We start from the raw sequence: 23,468 nt of genomic DNA, 5'->3' as shown, positions 1-23,468 counted from the left end.
GACCCCGTGCTGGAGCGTGGGGCTGCATTCCGAGGCCTCACACTCGCCCCTGTCTCCCTCTCCTCCAGCGAACACCTCTCCTAGGCCCGTGTCCGGCATGGAAAGAGAGCGGAAAGTGAGTATGCGGCTGCACCGCGGTGCCCCAGTCAACATCTCCTCGTCCGACCTCACGGGCCGGCAAGATACCTCCCGCATGTCCACCTCACAGGTACGCGCCCCGCGGGCCGGCGCCTGATCTCACCCAGGCTGGGCGCTGCAGGCCTCTGGCTTCTCCATGTTTGGTCTGGTCTTACGGGCTCCAGGCAGAGTGGGGATGATAGTTTCGAAGGCTTTCCTTCTTTCCTGCCTTCCCTTTCTCCCCATTTTTGGGTGTTTTAACCATTGGGGGAATGTTGTGCCCCTCGCAGTTTGGCCCGTTGGTTGAGAGCCTCTGTGACAAGCTTTGTGGGGTAAGGGCTCTACACCCAGCCCCCCCCCCCCCCGCAATTGTGCTGGGATGTGCCACGGGATCTTTTCTCTCCAGCTGCCCTCCGTGTGGCCCCCAGCCCCCAGCCAGCTTTGGAGGCTTGGCCGTCTTCCCTGGGTAGACTGGAAACGCCAGCCTGCTCACGCCGTTTGTCGTGGGCACCTCCAGCCTTTGGGACTCTGTCCTCGTTCTCGTTGGTCAGGTGCTCCCCCAGCAGAGAACCCGGGGGGGTGGGGCGTGGCATATTGCCGGCGGTCACTCTGCAGTGTCATGCCCAGCACTTGGCGACGTGCTGTGCGTTCCTGTCTACTGATGCCCCTTCTGACGTTTGTCTTCTCTCTGGCAAGGCGAGTGTGCTCAGAGGTGCAGGGCCTGGCCCCGGGGCCTCCTCCACCCACGTCGTCTTCCCCGTCTGGCTTTCCTTGCTGTTTTTCTGTCTCACTGACGCGCCTCCCTCAGCAGAGCAGCTCTTTACCTGCTTGCGGACGTTTTTCCTCAACTAGCTTTCAGGGTCTCCTCCCATGGGCAGTGGGGGTGGGCAGGGGTCCTGTGGGGGCCGGGACTACCCGGTGGCGTCTGCTGGGTGGGCAGGTGGTGAGTTCAGGAATGGCCGAAGCCCAGGTCCTGGCCAGGTACTGGGGCAGCATCCGTCTGCTTCACCACGATGCCTCAGGTTTACATTTAGCGCCCTGCCCTCCCCCTGTGCTTGCTGGGCAGTAGGTGTAGCTTGTTGCTGAATGTGGTGGATTGAGCACGTTGATCAGGAGGGCACAGGGTCTGTGAGAATTGCCCAGAACCTCGGTCCTGTGGTGTCCAGCTGGTCTCCTGGCAGAGGAGCAAGGTGTGCACAGGCAGAGGAAGTGCTCCTGACCAGTTTTCTTTAATCAAGTGAAATAGTATTTTTAGCAAACACTTCTAATTTACTAGTAATTCTACTAGAAATGGGTTCTTATATGGTAATTTTCTCTCAAAAAGGCTGAAGATGCAGGTCGTTTGAACTGTGGGGCTCAGCGGGTCTGGCCAGAGTGATGAGATTGGGCCTCTTAGGGCTCCCGGCCCCACACCCCTCCTCTGTGACCACAAGACACGGAAAGGGCTTAACGTGTTTCTTCCATGAGCCCTGGAACGCATGAGCCAGCAGCTGGGAGCAGGTCCTGGGAGGTGTTTTGCTGCCCCTGGCCAAGTGGGCCTGGCTGAGGGCCCTGGAACACCTCAGCCATCAAGGACCAAGGAAGGGACAGGCTTAACTTTTTTTTTTTAACACAAGAAAATGTCTTTTGCTCTGAGGATCGTTGAGGGAAACGGCAGAGGTAGAGGGTTCTGAGGGTGCCGGGTAGTTATGGGTCCTAGTCTAGCCTCTTCTCCGGCTGGTGTCCACCCCTCAGGCCACCGACCCATGAGCGTTGACCACACGCAGCTCCAGGGTCTGTCCTCACAATCACGTGTCTTTGTTCTCTGGTTCTCTCTCTGCTTTCCATACGAAGAAGTGTCATGTGGGCCTGAGCACTGCGGGGAGTCTCTGAAGAGATTCGATTTGGGGGTATCCTCTCCCAAAAGAAGCACTCTAGTCACCCTGGGGGTTTCCTTAGGATCTTCATGTTGAGGACAAAGCCCCTGAGGGCGTGTTCCCGGTGGCCTCCATCCTGGGGACAGCTCGGTCCTTTGGGTTTTTCTGGTCATCCTCCAGGCGCTCTTCCTAAGAGACTCTGAAAGGCTCTTGTCCACCAAGGGCGTGGTCAGAGTTGCTCCAGCTTTTACAACTCTGTGGCCTCCATTCATCGCCCTCCCCCGCAAAGATACGATGCAGGTAGGGGCAGTGACACACCAGTCCAGGGGGCGGCACCACGTGTGCACAGACCCTGGCCTTCCTGTGGCCCGGCGGGGGCTGCTTCCTACCCACTTCCTCTTTGCCGCTCGAAGAGGAGAGGTTGCGTCCTGTGCCAATGCACCGAGTGCAAAGGAGTAGCTCATCCTCAGCTCAGAAGTGCCCAGAGCTGCCCGCCTGCTTGGGGGAGGGCCCTGCCGACCCTGTCCAGCTGGAGGTGGGAGGGCGTGACATGTGTGTTGCTTGTCCTGGCCGTTCCTCCTCGCCCCCACGTGCTTCTCCAGGGACCACAGTCCCCACATCCCTGACCCCGGCCTGCGAATCTGGCCTCTCCAGCTGGAATAATGTGAAGACTGAAGGGCTCCTGGTGGATGAACCTGTTTGTCATGTTTCTCTTTGTGAGGAGGGCCTCCTCCATCCAGTGCTATTGGTAGAACGTGATGCTGGTCCGTGGTGCCAGTTTTTCCTTCAGGCTTACTCGTTTTAATTCCTGCGCCCCAAGTAAGGTCCACAACCGTGTCCTCTTCCTTGTGTCAGTGAGGAAATGTGTCCAGTCCTTTAGTCACAGGGAGGTGGTGTCCTCTCCACCTGCCAAGCACAGGCCTTGGGGAGCTGCTGGTCCCGAGAGCTGATGGAGGGGCTGCCGTCTGGGCATCCAGTTTTCTTACTACGTGAGAGTTGGGAAGGGTCTCCCTTGTTGGCCCCATTGACAGATCTATCCTCAGGGAGCAGCAGCGGCTGCATGTCCAGGGGCCACTCTCGAGAGGCGAGACTGAGCTCCTGTGTCCCTGGGTCCCCTCGAGTGGCCCTGGCCAGTGGTCATGGACCTGGTTGAGGCAAGGCGAGGCAGTGCTTGCGGAAACAGGAGGGCCTCACGTGCTGGTCCGGCCAGCGTAACCCTTACCAACAGCTGTCTTTTCCCCCCACCTCAGAATAGCATTCCTTTCGAACATCACGGCAAGTAGCTGCACGTCTCCCCGTCGGAAGGCAGCACTGGGTGAGTGTGCTCACGGCGGGGCTCCTCAGCAGGCGCCGGGCGGGGTGGGAGCTGCCGCCCGCTCGCCGACCTGAGGGAGCACGCAGGGGGTCGGGCTTGCATGCCAGGTGCCCCAGGTAGAGCAAGGCCCCTGGCCCAGGTCCTCTCCTCACATGGATTCTAGAGCAGCTGTGGTGGGCTGTCCAGTCTGGGGTGACCCCAGAATCCTGTCTGTTGGCCTTTGGCCTTTGCTGTGGTCTCCAGTTGGGAGCCGGCGTGGGGAGCAGGAGCCCAGTCTCGGCTCCAGTGGCCCCAGGGGCCTCAGAAGGTTCGGGGCCGCGTGGTTCCAGGTCGGTCGCTGGACATGTGTCATGTCATGCTGGCTGTGGGGGCCGCGCTTGGCAGGGGCTCTTGCACTCTTGCTGCGTGAGACACTCCTGATGGTCCCTGCTGTCCCGGCTTTGTCATCTCTCTTCCTTTAGCACTGATTTCTGTCCTCCTCGTTTGTTTTTCTTTTTGAACTTGGTCTCTGCCTAGCATCTTGTCCACCACGCTCTCGTCTGTATTCACCCATCAGCCACAGCCACCCGCTCCCTGCCGTTGGTGCATGGCTGGGCATCCAAGCCAGGCTCCCCTCTTGGTGGCAACTCTTGTGGCTCCTCCCGGCTGAGGGCTTGCAGCTTCTGTCCACTCGGTGCTGTGGTGGGAGACCAGCTGCAGTTGTAACGTGACTGCACTCTTGGGGACATCTTGATGGGAAATGCTTTTCACGTCTTGCCCCACGTGGAGTCCCAGTGCCCGCTTGGGGCCTGGTCCCTGTTTTTGGAACACCAGGCTACTTTCCAGGAAGGGGGGCTGGGAGCAAGCATCTCTTGCCCGCTTGGACTCTGGTCTGACTGATCATGAGCTCGCGGCCCCACAGCCTCCTTGCCTGCATGGCTCTTCCTTCCCCGTCTTCCTGTCACTCTTTCTGCTGCACGTATCCTGGACTCGAAGGACCTTCCAGAGCAGCTGGGGGTGCGCGTGTCCAGAGGGGCTAGGTGGCATTTGCCCCCTCCCCACCAGGGCACTGTCACTGGTGTTTTCTGCCCAAGGCCAACCGGCTCCGTTCCTCTGGCCTCACGCTGACCTTCTCCTGTGCTTTGGCTCCGACAGATTCCCGGTCGGGTGGCGTCCAGTGGTCTGCAGTCTGTCGTGCACCGATGAGAACTCTCCTTTTTGCTGAGGGCAGACAATGCATGGCTGATCTACTCTGTTACTAGTGACACGCCCCCGGTCTAGAACCGAAATGTTAACACCGGGACCTCTCCAGGCCACCCACCCAGCGACGCCCATGGGGGAAACAAAACACAAACCCAGCCGGACAGACTCCAAGCGCTGCCATCGCCAGGGGCTGCACTGAGCCCCCATGAACTTGGTTCTAGCGGGGCTGGGACGAAAGCAGTGAGATGGTTGCAGAGAGAATCAAACTCCCATTCAAGAGCCTTTCAGTCCCCTCTGTGGTGGCGCACCCATGTCCCTGCCGAGTCTACTGTAACTACCGATCTTCTACTTGGTTAAGACAGTTTTGTATCATTTTGCTAAAAATTATTGGCTTAAATCTGTGTGAAGAAATCTGTCTTTATTGTTTCTTTCATGTCTGTTTTTGCGGTCTTGAAGATGCTGACTTTAAAGAATTCTAAAGCAGGCACTGATGTGGAGTTCGTGTAGAAGGAGTGAGGCAGGGAGCAGAGCACGTGGGTTTCCATGGTCTGCGTCTCGTGGTTTGTTGTGTGGTCACTGTGGAAAAGGGATTTTCTCATCAGAAATTCTATCACGTGTATACGCGTGTGTAAGTAACGTGTGTGTCCGTGTGTGCCGTGTGTCTCGTGACCTCATTAACCTGGTTTTGGCTGTCATGCTCCTTTCCCCACCGTAAACTGAAATGCCTGCTCACTGCAGACCCGCTGGGATTCTTGAATCATCAGAGCAGTTAGAAAGTGCTGGCTACACGCATGGGCGCAGCGGGTGCTTCCCCACAGAGCAGCCCACCGATCTGACCTTCCCAGACGCAGCGAGAAGGAAGCTGAGCCTGAAGACTGCAGAAGCTGTGGCTTCGCGTCGTGTCGCTGATCCCTCGGGAGAGGATTTCAAACTGAGAGACTTGGGCCCCTCCGTGGAGTCGTGTGTGATTATTTTGGTGGTGGTTGCCTCAATGCTTTTGAATCTGGGAGATTTTCTAAGTAGGCTGTCAATATTACCAGTGCAGATTGGCCCTTAATCTGTGTTAATATCTATGTGCTCAAAACCAAGGGCCATGGTATCTGCCTTGGGTGCCAGCGTTGCTCAGAAAGGCCAGCGAGCCCAAGGAAATCCACTCTGAAGTGCCAAGAAGCAGGTGACTCTGATGACCTGATTGTCCAGGAGGGTGAAGGGTCACCCGCTTTTGTGACTTTCCTTGGGACATAGTGACCCCACAGAGGCCAAGAGTCAGAGCAGGGCTGAATCTCCCCAGAAAGATCTTCTGCGGCAGCCCAGCTCCAGGTGGTTTCCTGAGACGCTCTCCCTCACTTTGCAGTAGCAGAGGCACCAGGTAGTAGTGGTGGCCGGTAGACAGGAGCCCCCGTCTCTGGAAACGAGGTGCAATATATATGTTCATAGGTACTTTCACCTTTCTTCGCATCATCCCCCTGCAGTGTGTTCTGTTTGGAAACTGGGACACTCGTAGGAAGATAGGCACCTAAAAGGTGTCCACGTCTGTGTTTTCCCTTCCTGCCCCCAAAGTCCCAGCACGGGGATGCTGGTCCTAGGACGCCCTGACTGCTGCTGATGGCACAGAACGCAGCTGTTTACTTCTTTCTGATTCCTGAGCTGGCTACTCTGTAAGTGTTTTGGGGTGTGGGCACTTGGCCAGGTCGGGCTGTGTTTCTGGGAGTGCAGAGGGAGCTCGCGTGGGTCAGAGCGAGTTGGGGGCTTTCATTGTGGCCCATTGCCTTCTGCAGAGGTGGGCTTCCCCTTCCCAGCAAGGTGTTAGCAGCCGCAGCCCCAACATTCTGCATCCAGGTTTCCACCTGAAATTGCCAGATGGCATTTGAGAAGTGGACTCTGACCCAGTCCTCAGCAGTGTGGTTGTGGACAGTTGTGTCCCCCCCTTATTTAACTCTCCATCCTGACTTGCAGGAAACATAGTTGGAATGTCTGTATCAACCTGTGTATCCGTTGCCAAGTCTCTGAACTGCGCTTTTGTATGACCACTGTATTTGTGTCCTTAACTACCGTGTAAATAATAAATTCATGACGACTTCTACCTTTATTCCCTGCCCCTGCCATGTGGTCTTTATTTCATCAGTTTGAGTTTTGATTTGTTTAGATTAACTATTTGAAACTAATTTTCTGAGACTGGGCATTCGTGTGTGTCCTTTTGAAGCCTGTTGGTGTACTTTGTAAGCTGCTCAGGAGTAGGTGGAATGAGCCTGTGGGACGTGGCATGGATGTGGCTGAGTTGTTGCCGGTGCAGGCCATGTGCACATACCAGTCCCCTGCCTTAACCAGCTTTATGGGAAGGAAGTGCTTCCACCCACCTTGGGTTTTCTGGAGAGTGAAGAGCACGGTAGCTGACACGTAGCCATGTTCCTGCTGCCCGTGGTGGGTGCTCGAAGTGGGCCCCTGCTGGGACGCAGGGGCTTGGACCTGGCAGTCGCCATCCCAGTGAGAACACCACCTTGCATGCCCCATGCCCCGGGTGTTGTCCTTTCTAATCAAGGCAGCGGCTGCAAGGGGACATCATCCATCCATCTGTTGGGCTCATGGCCTCCACTTCCCTCTCCCTCTGGAGTTGTTGGAGCCTAAGAAGTTCCTACCCCTGGGAGCTCCAGATGGCGCTGAGTGAGAAAGCATGGTCCCCAGCAGGCTCTCCTGCCCACGGTGACTTGCAGGGCTGGCAGAGTGGGAAGGTCCGTCCCTCTTGAACTGGGACCACAGATGTGCTCCCACGGATATGTGGTAATCAGCCACTTCCTGGTCCACACCCACTTGTCCTGGGGCTGAGCATGCTGGCCTTGCGTGCGTTGCAGGGAAAGCTTGGCGGCCCCACCCACATGCATGGGGAACAGGTGGGGCAGGTGGATCTCCCACCTGCTGCTAGCTTGCTTTTGCTCCTCCTAAGCCACCATGGCTATGCCAGTGGTCCCTGAGGTTCCAAAAGGGCCTGAGCTCTTCTTTGCAGGTTCCCCACCCCAGCCTGCTGACATTTGGACCCAGCTGAAATGGTGACGAGGCAAGCCCTGAGCCACCTCTTGTTTTCCTGCCGGGAGGTGGACCACAGGCAGGACAGGGACCCTGTCATCTTTCGCTCAGAGCCTGCTTGTCCTGCTCCCCAGCCCCCTTGCCACCTCTGTCTGCCTGACACAGAGAGCCTCACCCCCTGACGTGCGTGGCAGGCTCCATGCTCAGGAGAGCAAGCTCCGGGCCCATGCCTCCACCTCCCACCCTCCCCCAGGCCCCATCACCACTGAGAGTGGTGCTTGAAGACCCTCCTGGAAACTCCTGTGTTGGGGGAGGGGACCTCTCCTGCCCTTCCCGCTGCCTGCCCTGCCCCCTGCCCCGTCTCCATCTGCTGGGAGCTCTGGAAGCAGCACACCTCTTGGCGTCATTACCTGTAAGGGTGTTTAGGGTTACAGGGGAGTGTCCTTTAGGGAACCATGAGGGGGCCCTGCAGGTCTAGGCGGCTGCCTTCCAGACTGCCATTGGCAGGACCCTTAGGCAGCCACTGACGGTGGGGTCTGCCCTCCTGCCAGGCTCTTCTAGCGTGGGGCCTGCACACGTGTCCTAAGGTGTTCTCCGCACAGGGTGGCAGGTGCCCTGAGGTCTGGCCAGGGTGGGGGTAGCAGCCCAGGGTGCCTGGCTCGTGTACCCCACCCCCCAATTTAGGCTGATTATGTATGTGTCCTCCAAGGAGGTGCTGAAGGGCCCATGAGAGTGGGCTCAGCACGGGCATCTGGGTCTTCACAGGATGCTGGGTGTGAGTCTTCTTTAGTGGGACGTCTAGAGGGTTAGGGGCAGCCCCATCCACGCCAGAGCACTGATGACAACTGTCGTCAATTGCTCTTAGGACTCTTGGCAGCCACAACTTTGAGGACAGGAAGTTTTTTTTCTCTGTGTCTTGGGCACAGTTGGAAACGTCTGGAACCAGAAAACTAGGCAGTCAAGATGGTCTGGTCACCTTCTCCCCCAGGGCCCCTGCGGATCAGTCTCCAATCTTGGCAGAGCCCCTGGATGCTTTAACCAGCTGGTGTCGCTGCTGTGTGGGCATGGGGCCTCAGGTCCACCCTGGGGTGCATGGGTCCAGCCCCAGACCAGCTGTGGGTCCCACCCCCAGCGGAGCAACTCCCACACATTGACCATCTCAGAATCACTGAACAGTGTCCCCAGAGCATGCGTGTAGAGAGTCGCCAGTCCTCAAGTAGGGAGGGGGGATGCATGAGGCAGCTTTGAGTGAGAGTGAGGGGGTACTAGCACGGGATACTGAGGCCCTGGTCACCACCACAGCTGGTTCCAGGAGACCCAGGGTAACTGAATGACTGGCGACAGCCAGGCCAAGCTCATATCAGGAGAGAAGGGGGCGGTGTGATGAGGGCTGGGAGGTGGCTGGGGGAAGGGCACAAGCAGGCTGCCCACTTGTATCCTTTTCCCTGCCTCCCTCCAGCTCAGGTAGGTGGTTGCAGAGACCACAGGTGGGGCTCTCGCCCTTTAAGGCCTAACAAGTGGGGCGCTTATGGCTCAGCTTTGCCCAGGGACTGGCCTGGGGGCCCTGCCTGGCCCACCTTATTACAGGGTGAGGTCAGCGGATGCAGGGCTACCACTTGACACCTGTGACTGCTAGCACTGCCCACAGCCCAAGCCCCTGGCAGAGGGGAAGGAAGGACAGAAAGGATGACAGACGGGGCAGGGGACTGTGGGCAGGTGCCTGGCTCCCTCATAGAGCTCAAGGGACAGATGGAGGAGGGAGACAGCAGCCCCTTCGGGGCGACATCTCTGGGGCAGACCCAAGATGTGAGCTCTCGCTTGCTTTTCGTTGCAGAGAAGCAGGGACGTGGCATCTCTCCGGCTGCACGCGGCCCGCCAGGGTGCCTGCTGCCGTCCCCAGCGCCCTCGACGCACCACCTACTGAGGCGGCCCCAGCGGCCTCTGACCGGGCTCCCAGCCACACAGGCCGCCGCTGGCCACAAGGGCAGGTGGGTGTGAAGTACCTGGGGTGAGGCTGAGTGGGGCTGTTCAAGGAGGATGGGGAGCAGATACCAGCCCAGGGTGCTGACCACATGCGGTGACTGAGGGGCGAATAAACAAAAGGCAGGGGCTTCCCTGGTGGCGCAGTGGTTGGGAGTCCGCCTGCTGGGGCATGGGACGTGGGTTCGTGCCCCGGTCTGGGAGGATCCCACATGCTGCAGAGCGGCTGGGCTCGTGGGCCATGGCCGCTGAGCCTTCGCGTCCGGAGCCTGTGCTCCACGACGGGGGAGGCCGCGGCAGTGAGAGGCCCGCGTACCGCAAAAAAAAAAAAAAAAAAAAGGCAGATCATTTTCTTTAAACACACACCAGTGAACAGAAACCACACGTATATCTCAGCTTCAGTGGACACACCCCTGCAGCGTGGCCCCTTCCCTGCCAGCCACCAGGGTGCTGTGTGAACACTCTGAGCCGTTTGGGGTCCATCAGGGCAGGGTCCAGAACCAGCAGTGCTTAGAAGGCCGACATGGCTGACAAGGACCAGAACCACTTTGTAAAAATAACCAGGCTATTTGTTAAGAAAGTGAGATTTGGGGTGAACAGTTAGAATACTGCCCCTACGTAGAGCAAAACTCCTGCAGCTCCTGGAAGATATTCCTTCTGAGATGGTGCCTCCCACATGCAGGTTTATCTCAAACCTTCAGAGGTGAAGGAGGGACCTTTGTCCACTGGACGCTCAAAGAGGGGTGGGCTGGGGCGCATGGGGAGACCAGGCAGGATGGGGTGCTCACGGGCACGCAGGGAGGCCTGTCGTGGCAGTGCCCGCTCCGCAGCTGTCCCCGGCCCTGCCCCCTGATTAAAATCGTGTTGTCTCCAAAGCGTGGGTCTCTGGGTCCTTGAGCCCAGCGGTGGGCACCGGGCTCCCTGGGGTCAGCAGGTGGGGTCCCTGGTGCAGACCGCTCATAACCTCACGGCTTGGCTTCACCACAGATCCACCTTGGAATGACACGTTTCCACCCTGCCACCTCCCCTGAAAAACACTGATCGGGCGATGATCCGCTGCCCGGGCGGCCGGCGTGGAGCCAACGGCCCCGCCCAAGCTAGTCCTGTTTGTGAAATAAATACGAGCATTGATGGTTCCTGTCCAGTTCCCTGCCACCCCTGCTGGCCTCCCCCAGCTCAGACGCTCGTTTCTGGGGTGTGAACGACCTCCCCGTTCTTCTCAGGCTCTGTCTTCAGGAATTGCTCCACCTCCCGAGAGTCCACCTTCACGTCCTCGGGGGGCTTGTGATGCTCCTCCTCCGTGGCCGCCTCGGGCCTCTTCCCAATGCATAAGAAGTTGCCCAGCACCAGCACGAGGGAGGAGGCCAGCACCTCAGCCCCCGCCAGGACAAACACATACTGGTACACGTGCGTCGCATCCAGGAGCTTGCCTGCAGTGCAGGGGGACAGGGTCAGCCCAGGGCTGAAGCTTCCCCCGGATCCCCCCAGTCACCAGTGCCCTGCGGGGGACAGGCCAGGGCCCCTGAGGCAGCCACCCTCACCCCCACCACCTTCCCCCAGGCCGCACAGACTCAGAGGCTAAAGCAGAGTGGCTTTGACAAGGGTTTGGAGCAGAGCCTCCGGTGGGGCCTCATCCCCTGCCAGGTGGAGGCACCTGGAGGGATCTGGCCCCACTGCCTGTCACTGTGGTGGCCCTCATAGGAACCACCTGGGCCCCAGAAGGACCCTGGGACCCCGAGACAGTGACGATTCAGGCACCTCTTACCCTCGCCCCAGACCTCTCTAGGCAGGAAGAGCCAGAGGCCCAAGGCCAAGTGGGAGGTAGGGGGACTACAGGGTTGGCTGGAGAGACCCAAACCCAGGTGCAGAGGCTTGGTGGGGACTTGGCCACACTGTTCCCACCATCCACACCATTTTAATCGCACACCATTATTTTCTCAGTTATCAAAAAATAAAGCAAAAGCCCAACGTAACAGAAGCCGGCCCGATCTTCAGCTCTGAGCCTCCCCGGCGTGTGGGGACAGCCAGAAAGGAGGACCAACACTCCACCCTGGAGCCATCACCTGGGCCACGACTCAAGCCCGTGGCCTCCTCCCACAGTGAACCGAGGGGGACCCAGGGTGTGTGAGAGGCCATGTTCTCTCCTGACACCGGCTGGCCATGTGCTGAGGTACACGGTGGCCTGGCTAGACAAGGCTGGGAGCAGTGGGGGAGGGGGGGTCCCTCCAGCTAAGAGCCCCCCATGGTGAGTACCGTCCCCAGGAAGAGCAGGTGTGGGAACTGCCCGGAGGCCTGGCCAGGCCTCAGGGAGTGGAGGAACTTCGCTCCCCACCCTGCCCCCAGCACTCACCTCCCGACGGGGGCCCAATGAGCACAGCTATGGCCTCCAGCAGCAGCACGAGGCCAATGGCACTGGAGAACTTCTGGGTGCCCACAATGGCCATGAGTACCTCGAACTGCAGGGCCCCCACCATGCCGTAGGAGATGCCGAAGAAGATGCAGAAGACCACCAGGCCACCGTAGTCACTGGCTGTAGATCCCGTGAGGTCGGTGAAGCCGTTGAAGAACATGGCGAAGCTGAAGAGGTACACAGAGTAGGGCCGCACCTTCTTGAGCCCTGTGATGAAGCCGGCGGTGGGCCTCGCGAAGATGTCGATAAAGCCCAGGATGGTCAGCAGGAAGGCCGCCTGGGTGTCGGGCACACCCAGGTCCTTGGCGTAGTTCACCACGAACACGGGCGGCACAAAGAGCCCCAGCACCATGATGGAGGCGGCCAGGGCATAGATGACAAAGCCGCGGTCCCTGAAGACGCTCAGGTCCAGGAGCCGCCGGGGTGGCCGCTGGGGCCCAGGCCCTGAACCTGAACCCAGCCGGGGCGCCTCCAGGGGCCGCATGAGTGCAGCACACACGCAGCAGTTGAGCAGCAGGCCACCCAGGATGAGGAAGCCACCCCGCCAGCCATAGTGGTCCTGCAGCACCTGCCCCAGTGGGGACAGGGCGCACAGGAACACCGGGCTGCCCGCTGCCGCCAACCCGTTGGCCATGGGGCGCCGCTTGTTGAAGTAGCGGTTGAGCATGATGAGTGAGGGCTGGAAGTTGAGCGCCAAACCCAAGCCTGGAGGGGAATGGGTGGGTGAGCGCAGGTGGCCCAGCCCCAGTTCTCCCCAGCACGGGCTCCCGCCTGAACGATTCTATGTGTGGGTCTGACAGGCGTCGACATGAGGAGACTCGGCGTGTGTTCAGAGCCCCTGTTGCCAACCCACGTGCCCGGGAGAGACAGACGGGGAACGAGGGACGGGATGGCTCTGGGTGGGTACACCCCACAGCTGCCCACCCCTGGGAGGTCCTTTCTCTTCCATCAACGTGAGCCATCGCCACCCGGCCGCCCCACTTCTGGCGGGGCCTCACTCACCGGTAATGACCCCAGTGGTGAAGTAGAGCTGGATGATGCTTCCACAGAAGGATGCAGACACCATGCCCAGGGACGCCAAGAGGCCACCTGTGAACATGACGGGCCGGCAGCCAAAGCGATTCACACACACGCTGCAGAGCGGGCCTGGGGGATGGGGGACAGCAGCTGAGGGGCCGGACCGAGGCTCTCCATGCCCAGAGAGACCTGCCCTTCCCTGATGCCCCCTTGCCCCTGGCTCAGGATACACAGGGGCACCAGGTGCCCAGCGTGCAGGTCACGCTCGCCCATCTTTTAAGCAAAGCATGGCTCACAAGGAACGGTCCCCGTTAGAGGGGTCTTTTCTGGTTGGTCTGTGCAGGCAGCAAGAACAGCTCCGGGATCCAGCACAGCTGTACAGACACAGCCCTTTGGACAGGGTCCCAGACAGCCTTGGCCTGTGCTCGTCTGCACTCTGGAGACCACGGCATCCTCGAGGGCTTCCCACCAGGTGCCCCTGGGGACCGGGGCTGAAGACGCTGGGCGCGCTACCCAACCCCTGACCCCCAGGCCTTTTTGTCCAGAACTGAACTTGCTGAACTCCCAGAGGCAGTCACCTGGTATGACAGCCCCTCACCTGTCCCGTACAGCATGGCCAACAGGATGGAGGAGATCCAGGCTGTGTCACTGTAGCCTATCCCAAACTCTCGTATGAGCTCTTTGAAGAAGACGCTGACCGCCTTGGGGAAGGCGTAGGAGAAGCCTGTGATGACAAAACAGCCCCAAAGGATGGCCCAGCCCCAGCCCCCATCTGGGGCCTTGACGCCCGTCAGGCCCTCTTCGACCACTGCCCCTCCCATGGCCAGGAGGGCTGGTTCCGCGTCCCTGAGAAAGAGAGGAAGCCAGGCTGACTCGGTTGTCAGGCAGTCACCCAGCTACAGCCCTGCAGTGTGGGGACAGAGACACACCTGAGGGCTGGCACCCAGGCCGGCCACCCCTCCCTTCAGGCCTCAGCCCCCAGCAGGAGCTCAGCTCTGGGCCAGGCCACGTGCCCGATGTTACCTGAGAGCCCTGCCTCTGACCCTCACCTGTGCTGGGTGCAGGGCAGGAAGGTCTGGGGTGACCAGCAGCTGCAGCTCCTCCTCCCTCCCCCGCTCAGGCCTGGCCTGCTCCCATACAGCTGGCTTTAAAGGGCAGTGGCTTTTTTGGGCTCAGCCATGTCTCAAGTTACCTCCTGAGGAGGGCAGACCCCAGTGGGGAAGTCAGCCATGCTCTGGCCTCCCGCCTGACCCTGTGTTGGGAAGCAGTGTGGTTTTAGCAGCCAGCACCTCGGGCAGTGAAGCCAGCCCTGGTGAGGACCTGGGGCCCGATCTACGCTGCAGTCCCTTGAGACCTCAATCTAGGTGTGGCCAGCCTTGCTCTCCCACCCCCAGGGCGACAGGGCTCCCCGATCCTTTCCACTCTGATCGCACTGCACAAGAAGTGAGAGTCTGAAGAAGAGGCTCACACAGGCTGTGCTGTGCGGGGTGGGGAAAGCAGGTAGGGAGGGCGGGGGTCACTGTGCTGGCCCAGACTTGTCCCATCTCGTTATCATCCACCTGCAGCAGCTCTTTTGGGAGCCTGAGGGCAGCAGGGCCAGCCCAGGTGGAAGGGAAGGTGTGTCGGCTGCTGGAGTTTAACCCTTCTGGCGAGGGAAGGGCAGGAGGGACACGCTTCCATCCAGCCTACCAGAGCAAACCATTCTAGCCCCCAGGCTGCCAAGGAGGGAGCTGGCCGCACCCACTGCTGGCCCAAAACCCGAAGAAGCTCAGGGTCAACTTTCCTCTTTTAAACCCCAGGAACTGAGCTCGTTTGAGGCCCAGTAACTTGAAACACTGCAGGCAGATTTCCACCTGGAGATCCTCCCCTCCCCTCCCGTCTTCATCCCCTACCCCTCCCTGATCCTTGCTCCAGAAACCCCCTAATCCCAGAGATCAGCCTGGTGGCCTAGTGCCCCCACCTCACCTGACAGAAGCTGTTTCAAGGACAGAGTAGGCCTTGCTGCAGGCGTGGGGAAGGGAGGGCGTGTTGGATCCAGCCGCTTGCTGCCCACTGAAGCTCTCGTGTCTCCCCACCAGCGGTGAGCTATAAACCAGCTCCCTGGTGGGGGAAGCGCTGATGTGTAGTATCTGCTGACTTAGTGGTGTAAACACTCCACCTGCACGATGCCCGAGCACTTCCTGCATGAGCTGCACACGCAGCACCACAGCCCCCTTCCTATCAGCCCGCCTTCCTGGGTTTCATAATCTGTCCTGACTCCACCCCTTGCCCCTTTTCCTTGAATCCTTCCTGACCTGGCACAGCCCTCCGGGTGGCCACTCTTTCATCTGAGGCTACACAGAACCTGGGACCGGACTCTGGAATGAGGACAAGGGCTTCTATCCCCGGACAGTCTGAGCACAGCTTCAGTGTGGTGGGAAAGGAATGTGGAAAATAAGACACACTCCCTGCTCCCCACCGCCCCCCCCCCCGCCTCCAGCCTGCCCCCCAGCACCACAACCACAGGTGCTGTGCCCTCTGGGGGCTCTGATTCAGTAGTCTGGGGGGATCTGGGCTCTGATATAGCGGTGGTGGGGCGTCTGAGATCTGACTCAGTGCGAGGGGTGGTCTCTGATTCAGTGGACAGTTGGGTATCCAAGGTTCTGATTCAGCAGTGGAGGGAGGTCCTGGGCTTTGATTCAAAGGGTGTTGGGGGGGGGGTTGTTTTTTAAGGGCATCCTAGGTGATTCTAAGAAGTAGCTGCTGTCCGTGGGCACCACCCTTTGATGACCAGACCTCCAGGAGCCAGCTGGCTGTCAGGGTGATGACAAGGCAGACACAGCCCACCAGAGCAGAACAGCAGCCCTGCCCCCCACCCCAGACTGGGCCAGAGGTCCACCTTCAGAGCCTCTGCTGGTTCTCAGCTGGGCCAGGGCCACAGGCGCCACTTTTGGGAAACCTAGGAGAAGCCCTCACCTCTCCCGGCACTCAGACCCCAGTGCTCTTTCAAGCACTTTGCCCGGTGCTTGGAAGGCTCCTGGGCTTCAGTGAGCAGGATGAAGGGTGCGTCCGAGGCCAAGGGCTGCGCAGCCATCCGGGGACACAGCTGAAGGGTGCACGGGGGCACCCCAGCCAAGGGAGCCCCCCATCCTCCTGCAAATGTGTGCACAGACCCGTGACCTGGCATAGCCCCCTGGGTGGCCACCTCCACATCTGAGGCTACACAGAACCTGGGACGGGACGGTCTGAGCACAGCTTCGGTGTGGCCCACCCCTAGGTTCTCCTCCAGAGCCCTGCCTTTGACAACACAGCCGGGTGCCTGAGCCTGGAACGGGACAAATGGACAAAGGTCATCCGCAGCCAAACTTCCCGGGTGGGGGTACCGAGCTGCTGTCCCTTCCCCTTGATAACGTTAAGTTTAAAAGGTACATGCATCTGAGTGATATTAAAAAAAACAAAAAACTAATAAGTATATCTTAGGAATGGGAACATTCCTAAGATATACTTACCTTAAGCAATACTTATTGAGGCAGAAAGGCAGAAAGCACAGGAACCCCAGACCCAGGACTCAGGACAGTGGTCATGGTCATGGGAGCACTGAGGGGCTGGTTGTCCTCAGAATCCTGGCATGTTTGGGGTTGCGGGCTTTTTAAAGTAAATCAAGTGGGCCATGTAGAGGCCAAGGAGGGGAGTGTGTCTGGGCCAAGCAATTAGGAATAGCCCAACTCTTATAAACCCAAGGTTCCAAAATAGAACAAAGGAGGGCCTCCCTCTGAGATTTCCGTGGTTCCATCAGCCATGCCTGGTGCACCATGGGGATCATGGGCACCCCAACCTTTGAGGCCCCATTCTCTGCCCACCAGGGCTGGGTCCTCCCTGGAGGCCCCCGGGATCCTCAGGAGAACTAGCATCTGGGAGGGTGAGGAGGCAGAGGGATGGGTGCCAAGGCCCAGAGGCAGGAGGGTTCAGCGTGTTCTGGGACCTACGTGGGCCAAGGGGCTGCCATGTGAAGCTCACGTGGGGAGGGGGCCACCTTTTGTGCCTGGACCAAGGCCCAGTATGGTCATCTCGCCCACCAACCCCTGAATGCCCCAGAAGCTCTTCAGACACTACTTTCTCCCAGCTAACCCCCCAGCCCAGGGTGCCAGCCACACTGAAATGACCCCCGCCCTGTTCCCCACACCAGATGGTCCTCAAACTGAGGTTTCTAGTGAATTTCAGTTTGCCAACAGAGGTGGAGGTGGTGGTGAGCAAGCAGGGAAGATGATGGAGGACTGGGGGGCTCTAGGTTGGGGGCAAAGGGATTTCGCTCAGCAGTGCTCTGTGTATTTAGGGGGTGGGTGGAGAAGGGGCTGGGATTTCCAAGAGCAAAATGTCCTCATCAGCCCAGCCCGTCATGTTGAAGAGGCAGGCTTGGGTACAGGCTGGCTGGTGTTCCAAGGAAAACCCAGGGTGAGAGGAGCAGCCCCCTTGGGGGCCGGTCAGAGACCCTCAGTGCAGCGCAGAGGGAGGTGGCACCAGCACATCTGTGAGCACATGCCGGCTGGCTGTCCTTTCAGTGACATTTAGTCTCCCAGAGAAGCATACAAACCACGTACGCAGCCCAGAAATAACCCGCCCTCTGGGCTTCAGAAAGCTGATCTCCCAGGTGGGGTGTATGTGCCCGTTTCTGGGTCAGGTGAGGTTCCAGGGGCTGCCCCCCAGGTCCCGGCCCAAAGAGGAATGTACACAGAGGTCCCTCAGAATGACCCGTCCATTGTGCCCTCCCAAATCAAGGGCTCCCACCAGCTGCTCCCTCAGGGGCCCACTGGCTATCTGGGTGAGGGTCCCAGCTGGGGTCAGGCTCCAGCTTCTGCATTACCCCTCTCCCCAGTGCCCCCCTTCTCTACCTACACTCACCCACTTTGAATGCCATCTTGGTGGTGACAGTGTCCAGCCTCACCCCCACCCCCACACATCCACCCGGAGAGCTAGTGCAAACCTCATACCAATGTGTTCCCAACCCGACCCCACACGCCTACCTCAGAGCCAGCCCTGAACTCACATCCTGTTGGCCTCACCACCTCCCAGACCCCTTCTGCCACCCCAATCCAGCCACAGCTTGCCGCTGCTCCTTAGGCCTCTGTACGGGCAGTCCCCTCACCCACCTTGGGTCCTGGGTCTGTGGCCTATCAGTCCCCAGGGCAGGCCATGAACCCAGGGAGCGGGGTTCAGTGCGGGGGGGCCCCCAGCCCTAGAGCCTGTGGCCTGTCCCAGGTGCTTAGTCGGTGCACTTCCTAGGCTGGCCAGTTACCTAACTGGATTTCTAGTCCTTGGAGACTAGCTCTAGGTGGGCAGGGCAGGAAAGGGACAATTACGTTTCTTCCTGACTCTTCCCCGCACCAGGAGGCTTGGGAGACATGCCTGAGCAACAGGGAAGCAGGCCAGGGTGGCTAGCACCTGGCTCCTCGAGCCCCAAGGCCCCTGAAGCCCATGGGGGTAGCTGACAGGCAAGAGGGTGCTGCACCTCAGGAGGAGGGAGGACCTCCCCTTCTTCCTTCCCCCACTGCCCCTGTTGTGCAAACAGGTAACCAGAAGATCCAGGACACTCTCACCCATCCACCACTGGTCAAAGTGCCTGTCTCCCTCCCAAGAAGGGGGAAAGGACCCCAGATGCCCACCTCAGCCCTACCCTCACCTGTGTTAGGAGCTGTGACTGGAGGGAGGTGACTGGGGCTTTTTCTGGGGAGGTGGGAGCCGGGCAGTGGGTGGCCTGGGCCCTCCACCCCACCTCCACTGACCACACAGCTCTCCACCGCATGCCCAGTGCCCCTGCAAACTCTCAGGTGGGCTCACGTCCTCTTGCAGGGGCCGGTGGGGTGGAAACAGTGGCCTCATTCACCAGATTGGACACTGCGCCCCAGGCCAGCCCCTAGCTCTGAGTCATTCTCCGCTCCACCACCATCACCCTGTTATGACAGGAGAAGGCCATTCGAGAGTGGCCCTGGGGATGTTTTTGTGCTTACCCTGTTAGAGCCCCCTCCTCTAGAGAGCTCAGTAGGCAATGAGGAGGGGCCAGGAGGTAGTTGAGCAGGCCCAAGTTGCCCCCCTCCAGGCCTTGACCCAACCCTGCCCAGCCTGCGAGTGCCTGGCCTGCCCATCCACGTGGCCACCTTGTCCCATTCCTCAACTCCCTACAGCCCCCCAACCCGAAAGCCTGTAACCTAAGGCCAAGGCCCAGAAGGTGGTCTCTGTGTCGGCAAGCCCCACCAGCCAAGAGGGGCCCCCTTCCACCAAAACTGGGTTCCCAGCTCCCACCACCATAGGGCCACCATAGGGCCTTTGGAACAAGTAGGAGAGGGGAGGTGGCTGAGGAGGGGAGAACGGCTGGGGAGGAGGATGTGGAGGGACCCTAAGCTCCACCCACCACCACCCCCACCGGACCCGAGGGTGCAGGACGGACAACGGACGCTCCTTCCCGTTCCAGCTTCTGGCTGGGCAGGTGGGGGTCAGGCCGACCTCGCCGGCAGCGGGGGGCTGGGGTGGGGGCGTTGGGAGAGAGGATGCTCCGCACGGCCCCGCCCCAGCCCCCCTGCATGGCCGCGCGCGGGACGTGGGGGACGTGACCGCGCCAAGGGAGGAGCCGCCGCCGTATTGCCTGGAGTAGGCGCCCTCCCGCCCGCTACCGTATTGGCCAGAGCGCACAGCCAAGGCGCGGGACTGCCCGGGTCAGCGACCCCGGAGCCACACTGGGCGTCCCCGAGCGCCGAAGGGGACCCCGCGGCTCCCACAGAGCGGGGCCCGCTTCACTGTCCCCTCGTTGGGGCTGGGCCAGGTAGGCGCGAGTTGGAGCTAGCAACATTGACTGAGAACTCCGGGTCTCCGGGACCCACTTCCCCGCACAGCCCGTTTCACAGATGGAGACTGAAGCCGGGAGGTCTGCACTCGCCGCCGAGGCGAAGCCATGAGGAGCCCCATGCCTTGTCCGCTCCTGCCCCGCCCCTGTGTCGGGGCCCAGTGCGCCCGAGGCCTGATCCTGCCTGATCCGGAGGTGTCTCCAATGGACTGATCGCTCTGCCTGGCTGTCTTCTCCACTGGTCACCTCCCAGAAGGGCCAGCCCGGGGCCCTGGGGTCGCTCTGCTGGGCTCCTCACCTCGAGGGGGCTGAACTGGCCCCCTCCACACCTGCCAGGTCTCTGGGAGGACCGCCCTTGTGCAAGTCAGCCTTGTCATACGGACACCACCAGCCAGTGCGTGGGACCCCACAGACCCCGCTCCACACACTGTCCCTGGCCAGTGTCCTGAGGAGCATGAACACCTCCCGCTCCTTCTGCCCTCCAAACTGAGGTGTACAGCTGGAGTGGGTGAGAGCTGTGTTGCCTCCTGGGTATCAGGCCCTGCCCAAGGTCACATGGGGTTGTTACAGAGCCTGTCTTGGGATCAGGCCTCCCAAAGTCCACCCCAGGCACTGTCTACACTACAGACTGCTGGGCAGGAAGGCTCCACACCTGTCTGGGCACTACCACCCATGCCCTCAGAGCCCCTTGGGGGCAGACCTCCCACCGTGGGAGCAACTCCTTAACAGCTGAGCCCAAAGGGCCCAGTCCATCCTCCAGGACACACTCCTGCATCTGTCCCTGTCCCTGCCAGTGCCCATCTGACCCCTGAAGACTTTTGGGCCTTCAGAATGAGGCAGTGGACCCCTGAACCCACTAACCCACACAGCACCCACGATGCCCTTGGCTTTGGACAAGCCCCTCTGACCTCGGCTGCATGAAGGCCGTTGGTCCAGCTGCCACCTCCTGTCCCTCAGACCATTCAGCCTGGCCATGGTCATCACACAGAGTGATCCTGTCAGCCCAGGCACCTCTGGGTGTGCAGCTTAGTGCATCTGGGACAGAGAAGCACTCTGGGCCCTGGGCTGCCCCTTTGTCCCTCACCCAGAATCCAGGCACCCCACCCCACCCCACCCCACCCCACCCCAGCGGCCATGACCCCAACTGCTTCCCCTTCCACTCACAGGCCTGCCAGCCACGGGCCTGGGCCAGCATCCATGTAGGTAAGTTGTCAACCCACTTTTCAGGTAAGTAAACCAAGGCCCCTGAGGCCCCACCTGGTTTTCCCAGGGCTAGGGGCCTGGGAGGGGGGTGAGGCGAGCTCAGGGACTCCAGTCTGATCCTGGAGGGGGGTCCCCGTTCTCTCTGCCCAGGGACTGGATCAGAAGCCTTTGCCTGAGGGCAGGTTTGGGTTGGTGAGTGTTTAGGGCGGCGGTAAGAACAGGGAGGTGAGAGAGAGGACGGGCCCTCGGGCACCACCACCCGGGCGCCCCGGCCTGGAGCGCACGTGCTCCCCAATCCCCCCGGCAAGGGGGCACGGGCCGCGGCAAGGGGGCGTTAGCCCCACCAAATATAGCCGGCGAGCCCCAGCCGCTCGCCGCGAACCGAGCTATTTATACCGGAACCGGAGCTGCAGCCCGAGGGTTGCCCGACGGAGGGGCGCCCAGAGGAGTCGGGGAAGTCGAGGTCGCGTGACTCGGGTCCGAGGGCGCGGAGGGGTGCGGCTGGCTCCCCGGGGCCCTCAATGGGGGCCGCCCGGGGGGGGCTCATTTGTGCCCGGGGCGCCCCCGGACCAGGAGGGCGAAAGGCAAAAGCGCGGACCCCAAGGACGCTCCCACGCCGGGTGCAGACTCAGCGCCAGGGCGACTCGGAGGGTCCCAGTCCCGGAGCCGCGGAAGCACCCGGGCAGTGCCTACCTGCTGCCGCTCGGCCGCCGCGCGTCTCTGCTCGCCTAGCTGCCGGGCGCGGTGCCGGGGGCGACTCAGGCCGCTCGCGCGGCACTTCCCCAGTGTACGTCACCGCCGCCTGGCGCCGCCCTGCATGGACCCCGCGGGAGGGGCGCCCCAGTGCTCCCCGACGGCGCGGACACCGGCGCGGGTTGTGCCTTCTCGCCCGACCAGTCCCGCTCCCCCGCGCCCTCAGACCGGCCCCCCAGCCTCGCCATCCCCTGGCGCTGGGCTGGGAGCCCGGGCGCGCAGCCCCCTCCCGCCCCTCCATCTCCCACTCTGTGCGCGCTCGCTTCCCTCTGCCTGGGCTTGATGGGAGCCCAACTGGGTCCCGCAGTGACCCCCGTCGCCCCCCGCGCCCCGAGCCGCGCCCTCTGACAGGTGAGCGCGCGCATCCAGGCGCACCCCACGCCGCGAAGTGCCCGCGGACCCCGTGGGGTTCCCGCCTCTCGGCTCAGCTTTGGGGTTTTGCAGGCCTCCCTGGCCAAGCCCCCTGGGATCTGCGCCCCCATCCAAACCTCGGGGCCGACACCCGCCCTGGCCCCCCAACCCCCAGCCCGCGCTGCCTGGGTGATCTTGGGCAAGGCCTCCGTCCTCTCTGACTTCCGTTTCCCCCTGTGGCTTTGTGCGCTGCTGAGCCAGATAACAGGCGCTGCCCCTCCTCTCGCGCTCCCAGAACTGGCTGTGCTGGGGGTATGGCGGGGGCCCCAAGGCATACTCCACATCCCCACACCCCGCGGACACTCATCTAAGGGGAGCGTTGATCCTGGCTGATCCTGGGCAAGGAGCTTCAAACCCCCGGTTTTCTCATCTGCAAGATGGAAAGAACTAAGGTTTGAGGAGGCACCAGGGAGTGTGGCCATTGGTGGCCTGGGCCCAGGACACCACTTGGTGGCTGCCCCTGAGCCACAGGACCACTTTCCATTGAACCTACTTCAAAATGACACCCGAGTCTTCTGGGACTACAGGAGGCCAGGCATTGGTGTCTCTGGGATTTATGGCAAAGATTCCAGCTCATCCTGGACAGGGTGACAGAGTGAGCATCCCTGGAAGATTACCCCCCTCCAGAGGCCTATGGGGTGGCCCACCCACCTTGGCACAGTACAGAGGAGTGGGCAGAATGGTGGTGGTGTTGGCCTCCTGGCCCAGAGTTCACCATCCGACCACCCCTTCTGAGACACCAAGTCCACTGAGGCCTTCTGCTTTTTTTTCCAGATGCTGGGAGACTGCCCCACCCCCACCCCCTGTCAGAAGAGCCCTAGCACTCATAGAGGCTGAGCTGGTCTAGCTGCCACCCCGGCCCGGGACCCGACCACCCTCACCCCCAAATGCTAAAGAAGTTGCCACATAGGCATACACACACAAGAAAGCAGGAAGCACAGCCCAAGCCTCCAGCAGCAACTTGGCCTGGGCCTCCCAGGTGAAGCCCTGCTGAGTTGGCCTGGACCCTGGGTGTCTATAGGGGCCCTTGGGAAGGAAGGGGGTCCCCACGGGGTATCAGATGGTACCCCCAACTGCCTGCACCAACAACACTCACTGGCTTCCTCACGGCTGGAGGTGGGAGGTACACCAGCATGGGAGGGCATCTGAGGGGGTGCAGGGCAGAGCTGCAGAAGGGAATCCCTCACCCGTGCTCGTAGTTCCAACCTCTGGGATGGGGCACCTCCCTCCTCTGCCTCAGATCATTTAGACTCACACCCTGCCCTGCGTGGGCCCCTCCTGCCACCACCTGGATGCCCTACCCATCTTCATGAGGCTTGGGAGCTAGTGCCCCTCACCCCAGGGACCAAAGATTCCTGTTAGGTAGGAGCTGTGCAGCCCTCGAGCCCG

General features: G+C 60.8%; 2 protein-coding genes across 10 annotated transcripts in view; one reads left to right on the top strand and one right to left on the bottom strand.

Annotated features, from left to right (window-relative positions):
- The window catches only part of CSNK1D (casein kinase 1 delta), a 38,740-nt gene extending 28,119 nt beyond the window's left edge, over positions 1-10,621 (top strand). For 3 of the 7 annotated variants that reach the window (XM_033438813.2, XM_033438811.2, XM_033438815.2), the window contains 3 exons: positions 69-208; positions 9,326-9,479; positions 10,459-10,621. In XM_033438813.2, the coding sequence (XP_033294704.1) occupies positions 69-208; positions 9,326-9,415 (230 nt within the window). In that variant the 3' untranslated portion in view covers positions 9,416-9,479; positions 10,459-10,621. Of the gene's footprint in view, positions 1-68; positions 209-3,223; positions 3,289-4,422; positions 6,560-9,325; positions 9,480-10,458 lie in introns of those variants that run through there. The other 4 variants (XM_004275600.3, XM_033438814.2, XM_004275599.4 and 1 more) reach the window with 2 other exon arrangements.
- SLC16A3 (solute carrier family 16 member 3) lies at positions 9,841-21,713 on the bottom strand. Of its 3 annotated transcripts, none has more exons than XM_012535121.3 (6): positions 21,609-21,713; positions 14,864-14,998; positions 13,497-13,744; positions 12,884-13,027; positions 11,822-12,586; positions 9,841-10,901 (listed from the first exon to the last, which is right to left on the bottom strand). In XM_012535121.3, exons 3-6 carry the CDS (start codon positions 13,717-13,719, stop codon positions 10,648-10,650), a joined length of 1,386 nt encoding a protein of 461 aa, XP_012390575.2. In that variant the 5' UTR covers positions 13,720-13,744; positions 14,864-14,998; positions 21,609-21,713; the 3' UTR covers positions 9,841-10,647. The 3 variants fall into 3 exon arrangements, with proteins under 3 accessions (XP_012390575.2, XP_033294700.2, XP_049558361.1); XM_033438809.2 differs by lacking the exon at positions 21,609-21,713 and adding an exon at positions 18,555-20,733; XM_049702404.1 differs by lacking the exon at positions 21,609-21,713 and having other exon boundaries at positions 14,864-15,312.
- Between the last annotated feature and the right edge of the window lie 1,755 nt (positions 21,714-23,468).

The sequence above is a fragment of the Orcinus orca genome, chromosome 19 (assembly GCF_937001465.1).
Source record: "Orcinus orca chromosome 19, mOrcOrc1.1, whole genome shotgun sequence".
NCBI classification, from domain to species: Eukaryota; Metazoa; Chordata; class Mammalia; order Artiodactyla; family Delphinidae; genus Orcinus; species Orcinus orca.
Note: the sequence above shows the minus strand (reverse complement) of the source record. Positions and strands in the feature narration are given on the sequence as shown.

What these genes read in the sequence shown, in the direction of transcription:
- SLC16A3 (XM_049702404.1), bottom strand. Translation starts at nt 15,084, where the DNA reads ATGCAGGAAGTGCTCGGGCATCGTGCAGGTGGAGTGTTTACACCACTA. An exon ending in GGCCATGCTGTACGGGACAG is followed by an intron (nt 13,028 to 13,496) that starts GTGAGGGGCTGT and finishes CCCATCCCCCAG; the next exon opens with GCCCGCTCTGCAGCGTGTGT. An exon ending in CACCACTGGGGTCATTACCG is followed by an intron (nt 12,587 to 12,883) that starts GTGAGTGAGGCC and finishes ATTCCCCTCCAG; the next exon opens with GCTTGGGTTTGGCGCTCAAC.